The sequence below is a fragment of the Berghia stephanieae genome, chromosome 2 (genome assembly GCF_034508935.2).
Source record: "Berghia stephanieae isolate SIO BIC M18660-M18661 chromosome 2, UCSD_Bste_1.3, whole genome shotgun sequence".
Taxonomy (NCBI): Eukaryota; Metazoa; Mollusca; class Gastropoda; order Nudibranchia; family Aeolidiidae; genus Berghia; species Berghia stephanieae.
In genome coordinates this window covers 92,694,081-92,703,139 of record NC_088361.1, presented here as the reverse complement: position 1 = coordinate 92,703,139, position 9,059 = coordinate 92,694,081, and the positions used below count along the sequence as shown (strand labels likewise).

The 9,059-nt window shown below is 36.4% G+C and overlaps 1 protein-coding gene across 1 annotated transcript in view; it reads left to right on the top strand.

Moving 5' to 3' along the window:
- The window catches only part of LOC144965874 (uncharacterized), a 9,537-nt gene extending 797 nt beyond the window's left edge, over positions 1 to 8,740 (top strand). The window contains exons 2-4 of the mRNA XM_078901692.1: positions 693 to 1,081; positions 1,998 to 2,513; positions 6,954 to 8,740. Coding sequence (XP_078757818.1) covers positions 700 to 1,081; positions 1,998 to 2,513; positions 6,954 to 8,377 — 2,322 coding nt within the window. The 5' untranslated portion in view covers positions 693 to 699 and the 3' untranslated portion in view covers positions 8,378 to 8,740. The remainder of the gene's footprint in view (positions 1 to 692; positions 1,082 to 1,997; positions 2,514 to 6,953) is intronic.
- The last annotated feature ends 319 nt before the right edge of the window (positions 8,741 to 9,059 follow it).

Genomic DNA, 9,059 nt, shown 5'->3' with positions numbered 1-9,059 from the left:
TCTCTCTCTCTCTCTCTGGGTTAAATCGCATTTTTTTAAATTAAAAAAGCTAAAACACACACACACACACGGAGGGGGTAGGGGGAGGGGGTAGGAATGAAAGAATTTTTTTAAAAATCCAAAAAAATCAGGTTATAACTTATGATATAGCCTAAGTTGCTGTGTACCAAGCTCAATGCCCCCTGCCCCCTCGCCCCTCCCTCCCTAAGCACGGTACAAGGTTAGTCTATATGTTACCGTGTACATAGATCCTGAGGCTAGGTGCCCAGTTACCGTGTACATAGATCCTGAGGCTAGGTGCCCAGTTACCGTGTACGTAGACACTCTGTAATTATAATGCTCTCTGTCTCTCGCCCAAATCACCCAGTCAGGTGAAGGGTAGACGTAAAATTATTATTATTAATCCTTATTTGCCTCCTGGTACCTCTGCACTCTTTATATTTCTTGTTTATTTATACTATTTAATTTGACTCACTTCTTAATAGGGCCCCTTTTAATAGTAGTTTGAATAACATAATCAATGAATATAATTCACACAAAATCTGGAGGTTGCATAATGATGAACAATTTAGACTTGCTCATTTTTATTTGGAAATTGTGCATGTAAACTTTTTATCTCTTTTTTTTTTTTAAATACTATTAGTTTTCATAATGTGCATTCTTTTCTAATTTTTATTCCATTTTTGTTTCAGCCTAAAAATGGCTGAATCTCAGGGTGTAGGGGACCATTCTCCTACTCCAGATTCCATATCAGAAGCTGTAGAGGCTCCAACACCTACAGAGGAGGATGAGGATCAGCGTGTTTCCCTGACAACATTTGGAGACAATTCGGCAAGCACCTCATCAGTGACCGATTATCCACCTGCTGGTGATACAGCTGATGTCAGTAAAATACCTGCATTTGAATCCTGTTCCTTATTGCCCAGAGTAAACAACGATCTGCAGCTGCCATCAGCTTTTCGCCCATTTGTATCCGAGCCTCTTGGGGTTTCTCCTGTGCGTGCCATCTCACCAACAACATCTCAGCAACCAATTACATCCACTCCATTAACCAGGCGGTCGGAAAGATTAACTATCCCAGGTACTTTTTACAATTTAAAAAATATTTCGCAAAGTTGATTGGATGAAAGGTCATATGGAAAAGCTGTATTTGTTTGTTCCTCGAAATTATTTTCTTGTACTTGTTTCTTGCAAGCTACCTGATCGATGATCAGAGGATTAAAATTATGCCAGGATTTTTCAAATCAGGATATCATTTCAAATTTTTAAATTAAAAATTTAAAAATTGAATATTTGCTTTATAATTTCAATGTGATTATCTCTATAAATAGTCACAATTAAAGAATATTCCTACCATGACAAAAGCGTAACTGGGGTGGTAATTATAACCTCTACTAACGTAATAGTCTCCTGTTATTTGAAATTTTTACCTACCTTTGTTGTTATTTACCAGTATCCATTGATATCCTGTTGACTTGACACATTAAATAGATAAGATGGACATTAGCTAAGTCATCATTATAGAAATCAGTAATTTTACCCTGAGATAATGGTATCCTCGATAGACTTATGTAAGTCACGATTTACACAATTAACTAAGTCACGATTTACACAATTAACAGGAAACAAAGCCTAACATTCATGGTTAAAGCTCCCCTAATATTTTGCTCATCGTAGTTTTAAAATTCCACTATTCTCTTCATTTCAACCAATAATTTACCTGCAACTTATAAACCTTTTTTCAATATTAATGTAAAAAAAAAACAATTGAACCCTACCTGGACTCTATTTTTTATTAGGTTGAAATTATCATTATGAGACATGAAACCTGGTACCACATTTATTTCTATAAAATTGATTAAACGACAATTGACTTTCAAAAAGATATTTTTTTAATGAAGCGGATTGTTGATCTGTTTATTTTTATTCTAGATATTTAACATTACTTTGAGTCTGTCTTTGTTTAACTTTTTTAAAAATCTTTTTCTGTTTTTAAGGAGCCATTGTCGACTTGCCCACATCTCAACTGTCTCAATCACCAAATTCAGGATTTGTCAGAGAAGGAAGTAACAACGATGATGAGGATGGAAGAACCACAGCATCTGCCCCTCCCTGCACTCCAGCACCGGAGTCACATGCCCAAGCTCAATCTCCTTTTAGAAATAATCGTCAAATCAAACGCATCGATCTCTTGGCCATGTCCAGGTCACGTCAGTCTGACAGGGCAGAAAATGCCAGACGTGACGGTCGTTTAGCACCCAGTCCTAGGAAAAAAGATGAAGTACTCCGGAACAGTGGCTTCCTGTTACAGCCGAGTATGAGTCGCGGTTTTGCAACCTCCACCAACCCTGGCAGTGCTCGATTAAGCAACTGTGGCAACTTCGTGTCTCCGGAGAGACTTATGAACGGTTCGTCCTCCACCACTTCACCTAACGTAGATGTTGTCAGCATCGACGATCAAAATGACGAGTCAAAATACATAATGAGCATACAGTTCCATGACTTTGAGAGAGGTGAGAAGCGTTTGAACATCTTCTTCAATTGTTTTATTCTTTTATTTATTTTCATTTGTTTATTGACATATTTTACTCCTTTATCGTGGCAGAATCATTGGGTCACTTACAGAATCTACTTTTCTCGTCGCAATTAGATATTCTGCCTTCTATCCTATATTTGTAGGTGTATACATTATATGAATTTGACTGGTGACCAAACTCTTTCAAATTTAAACTTACAATGTGCTGCTTTATGATGTTGTGATATGATACTGGGTGTTAAATGTGTACCTGGCTGGTAACAGCGTTTTCTCTGTTTAAAAAAAAATTACATACTGCCTCTTAGGCGTCTATCTCATTCTACATCTTAAGTCTTAAGTGTTGCTTTTGGCCCAGAACCCTTGAATATCACTTTAAGCACATTTAGTGGATATTACACTGTAGAAAAGCTCACGTTGATTTTGTTTTTTTAATTATTACATATATTTAGTCTTTCTCCTGACATTAAACTTTACAGAAGTTATTCACTATTATCGCATTCAAATATTTCATAATGAAAGCAATAATGGTTAAGCATTATTTTTTTAAAAATTTATTTGAGGCTAACCTCGTTGTATTGATATATCCATTGCACTTAGAGTGAAAAATGGTACCCCAAATCAACTTGGGGAGAGATTCATAATTTTTTTGAATTAGAGAACTGTAAGGGGTCCCAATATCTCAGATGGTAGAGCACTCGCTTCACACGCAAATGGACGAAATTGATGCCGGATGCAGTCGATATTTTTTTTCTGACCTTCCTGTCCACCCAGCAGTGATTGGGTAGCTGGATCTGTTAGATCTGATGGAAAGTACTTTGCCAAAGACTAGCGTCCTATCCAAAGGATATCAAGCAATTGCTATTGTCAGTTTCACGCTATAGAAACTGGGATAAAATCCGGATTCATGGGTCTAATGGCCCTGAAGGAAGGAAAGAACTAACATATTTGCATGCATTAATTATGCCACTCCTGAACTGTTATTGTTATATTTATTTTAATCGCTTGTTTATTTATGATTTTACAAAGATTGTTGATCATTTGAAACACATAAATATATGTACATTTGCCAGAAGCTTCATCCCAAAATCATTTTTTTTTTAAAAATTATTTTATATATATATATATATATTATATATATTATATATATATATATATATATATATATATATATATATATATATATATATATATATATATATATTTTATATATATATATATATATATATATATATATATATATATATATATATATATATATATTATATATATTATATATATTATATATATATTATATATATTTATATATATATATATATATATATATCACAGCGTACACAACGACAACGGTTTAGTTGAGACGGTATCCCGTTCCTGACACCTGCTGACCCGGTCACGGTGAGCGGTCAATCACTGAGAGGAATTTACCTAACGGGGATTGCCGTTTCACTCAATTTAACAAAGTTTTGTTTTATTGTCTGTTAGACACCCATATTGAATGAGTTGAAATATCACTACTTGGTATAAAAGTTTATATTTTCTACTTTTACTGTGTGTTTTTTATTTTTTCATAGTATTACTAGATTTCTCAATATAAGTTATCAATGGACGGTAACAAATTACACAAAAAATATAGCGGGTGCAACATTTCAAAAATTAGAGAAAAAAAACGTTGCTATGGATTTGTCTGAATTTTATGTATTATAAAGACAAGATGTAAATACTTCTCCTCACAAAAAACGTATTTTTCCTCAACAAAAATATATCCGCTACGAGCATTCAAACTCGTCTGTGTAGTTTGGGGCTGGTCTTTAACTGCATTGCGTTGATGACAAATCGCATTTTATTCATATCATTGATAATGCCGGATGCTCTTTTTTTTCCAATTTTGCTGTTGTTTGGTGACAGGTCTCTGTGCCTTGTTCTCCAAGAAGTCTAAGTCTTAACTTATATTGAGTGATGTGTGGTATGCAGTGGTACTCAAGGAGGTGTTGTTTTGGGATTATTTTGTTTGGAAAATATTTTCTGTATGTATCCGTGTAATGTTTTATTGCACTTTGAATATATTGGATTGTGTCTGCTTTGATTGATTTTGTGTGTGAAATAAAGTTGTGCACATGACTATAGGCCTTGTTTATATTGTCGAAAATTAATCCAATACTGCAAGCGTCGTCAATGATGAGTGGGTCGTGGGTTCAGTTCTTTGTTTGTTGGATAATTGTAAGTGTAGACTTTTTCTTGTAAGTATTTGTGGCAGTGGTTGCCAATGAATGATCTGTTGTGGTAAGCCTGTGGTGTAATGCGGTATTCTGTCCAATTCAGAGGCAATAGGACCATCCCTGAGGGTGAGTGGCTCGTGCATGAGATTTGAAAGTCTCTCCTGCGTTTTGGAGTTTGTTGTTATATTCTACTCTGTCGATATCAAACATGCAAGTGCAACCCGTTTCAAGGTTGATTTATTTATTATTAGCGTCTTGGCAATGAGAAAATACAAAGAAGCCAATGAGTCGTGTGTTCAATGTGCTTTATAATGTGTACTTTTTACACATAGATTATGAGTGTGCTCCTTGCTTGTCCAATGCCGTGTCAGTCCCATAGACTAAAAGAATGTCATTAGAATAATTTGAACATTTAAATTGTTTCTTGCTGGCACGTTTCTATTTCTGTGTTAAACAAATCATACCACATGTCCTACATAATGAATTCACTGCTTGGTTATGACTTGCAATTGTGTGGTCCATGCTGTAAGAGAAAATTCAAAATTGACTGAGCGATGTAAGCAATGATATAGTGAATTAATGAATAAAATGAGTTCTAAAACACTCTGTATTACTTCTCATATCCACGCATACATAACAGCGTACATAAAATATGGAAAAAGAAAAACCAAATACTTCACCCAATTTGGTGAAAGAAAGGGGGGGGGGGGGGGCAGGACAATTCTAACAAGCAGTTGAGCTAAGTTGAGGCCCAACACACAATGTCATTTAAAATTAAACATTAGCAAGATAATTCAAATTATGCAATTTAAAAATCTTATTAACTCATCATTGAAAAAAATAAAAAAATAAAAATATAATTAACAATAAAACCGCAGCGAAATATTACGTTTCAAGAACAAGGCTAAAGAGGTAATATCATTATTACCTGACCTACCGCGGAAAAATAATCATTACAAAATAATGAAAACTGAAGAGTAAATGAAACTTACCTCATTTCGTAGTAAAACTTGTGCCTTGTGAATCACACCCAAAAAAATTTGAAGTTTATAGCAACGTTTTTTTAGAATCCTGAGGTAATTACAAGTAATTTTATTTAAATGTTATAGAAAAATAGGTGAATTTGAATCACGGCTTGTGGAATAAGTACTGGAGATATTGAAATAAAAATTGGACCGATGGAAAGAGGAGGTCTGCGAGAATTCTTTGCATTTTGGGTGGAATTGCATCGTCACGAAGATCGTGAGGTTAATTGGTACGGAAATCATCCATTGGTATCACCCAATGCACGTCAAATCTACGTTCTGGGAATTGATATCGGCTGACCGCTGTTGACCCCGGTTACCTGTCGGGTGAGGTTACGTCGGCGCTCGGAACAGCGGGAAACTAAACGGTCAGATTTATAGTGCAGTTTAGACGCCGTGATATATGTAGATAACTTAACAGCGATAACATCGTCTTTATCTATAAACCTGATTCAGTTTCCAGCAATATTTTTGTCAAATGTGACAGATGGTATGATCAAAATCATTGATTGAATTTATTGAATAAATTTACAACACTTATCCTCAAAGTTCTGCTCTGATCATCACTCATTGTATAGTGGCATGTCATCATTGTTATAAGCGCAAACGGTTTGTTTTAAATTTTAGCCAAAATAATTATTCTCAATCTTGAAATCTGTTTGATCAGATAAAGAAAAAAAATTTTAATATCCAATAAAAGTACTCAAAGTGTTTTATAGGGCTCTCAATCTAACAGCAACAATAACATGTAAGTTGAGATATGATGCCTGTTACTGTTAAGCAATATTGCAATTTTTCCAAGAGACAACCCTGTAAACGACATTTTAACCTGAGTATGGTGAAAGAGTGTGAGTAAAGAGCTTTTTCCAAGGGCTCAACTATGCATTGCTCATAGGAAAACTCTGCCTCAAGACTATCCGATGCAAATTTTCTAAAAAAATGAAATACATATGATAAACGGGGGTAAATTATTTCATTTATTAAACAAAAATGATCTGAGATGTATAACTATAAAGATAAGTCTGTTTTGGTGGAAGCTCAAATAAGGTTAGTCATAGTAATTGCATTATTATTAAAACCTATTGGGTGAATAATTTGCAATATGCAGTCACAATGACTCATTACAAGTTGTTGAATCCATTCATTTGTTTCATAAATGTTTTGAAATCTTTCCAGGTGAGCAAATGATGAAATGTAACTTATGTGGTTTTGTAACCAACAACCAGAAGTTTTATCGACGTCACCGCCGCCTCCACAACCGTCCTTATCACAACAACCAGATCTACTGCAACCAGTGTGACTACTCCACTTCTCAAATGCGCAGGATGCGCGAACACAGCATGACTCACCAACCCATTAACCAACCGGCCTCCACCAACCACCATCACCAACATTTTTGTACATCCAATATGATGGACTCCAGCAGTAATCCTAACCCTCATCAATTTCAAAACCACATCTTCGTACCAAATGGTAATGTGTTCCCGTCCACAAACCGACCTCCTATTACCCTCCCAGTTGGTGCTACAGCCGGCCCTTCAACAACTAATATTTCAAATTCATCCTCCTTCGGATTACATCCTTTCATACCACCATCTGCCCAAGATCACACTGTCCAAATGAATAACGAAGCTGGTCTCCAACCACCACCCCGTGGCAGTGCCATGCTCGGAAACTACGAAGGACAAGTCGCTAATTATATGAGAACAGTTATCACCAACCTGATGTCACCGACTCGATCACATACTAATAATTCTGTTACGTCGTCAACTTTGTATCACTCACTTCCACCAGAATCTCATACTTTTACTCGTTCTAGCAATAACAACAACAATAATCCCCCTGGACTCGAGGATAGTTTTGGTTTTGGTCAGTTCTGGAACCAATCTAATTCAGGCAATAACATGGCTGGCACTGGTCCAGCTAGAAACTTACACAGCAATACTTACATGAAAGTCAAACTAGAGCCACGACCAGCTCCTATCTCACAGGTAACTCGAGTCGTCCGTGATGTCCCCAGCAGCACTCAGCTGGATCATAATAACCCCAGCTCCCCTCTCAGACGTTCTGATACTTTTGAAGACGAATCTGGACTGTATCTCAGCGGTGGCGATGATCCTCCCAGTTCTCCTATCCCAGAAGTTGTGGGTTCAAGGGCTGAAGCAAGAGTAAGCACTGATACCAACATGACAGACAGTGCAACCCAAGGCGAAGGAGGAAACATCAGCGATGCATCTTGTTCGGTACCTTTTGTGAAAATGGAACTCCCGTCACAGTCAGAATCGTTTATGTGGCCACACCAGGATGGTGAGCGACCACGGTTTGATAGAGGTGTCCAGTGTAATATCATCTCTATGTCGGGTATCAGCCATTCTGGCCGGACCCAGTCAGAGACAGTGAGCAGTGCAGGTGGCTTGTCAGAGAGCAAATGCTATTTTTGCGGTATCACATTCGATGACGAAGTTCTGTACACTATTCATATCGGCTGCCATAGTCACACAGATCCATTTCTCTGCAATGTTTGTGGCAAACAATGCCGGAACAAATACGGATTTTATTCTCATATCATGAGAGGTCACCAGTCGAGGCAGAATACCTAATTAATTACACTCCAAAAAGAGATTGTTTTCCTCTTAATAATATACTTGATTGCTAAATTCCCTTAGGTATCCATTCCCCACAGAACTTAACAATATCCAGCTGTATTAAGTTTATTTTAGTTTATTTCAAATTTCAGGTTATTATTTCAAATCTTCTGTGGCTGAAGCTGAACATTAGATAGAGTGGCAACAACAAAAAAAGGACATTTTTAAAATATCATAATAATAATAAATGGCATTTATATAGCGCTTAACCCCGTTGTCACAGGCTCTAAGCGCTTTACAGTGATATAAAACAAAACATATTACAGTGAGACAAGTGTGAAGGAAACATGATACGAATTCAATTTAACAACAACAAAATATGAAAATAATATTGCAACATTATGACGTAAAAAGATAAAACTTTAAGCGAGATTTGAACGTTGTCAACGAATCCGAGCATCTCACGTGTGACGGGAGAGAGTTCCAAAAATGGGGGGCCGAAAATTGAAAAGACTGTTCACCTATTTTACGCAATGGCTTAGGTTTGACAAGGATTGATTGGTCACTGCTTGACCTCAAGTTTCTATTGGGGACATATATGTTTAGAAGGTCTTTGATATAGGAGGGACTGTTCGTGCTCAGGGATTTGTAGACAACAGTACAAATCTTATAGGCAACTCTTAGGCAAATCATACAT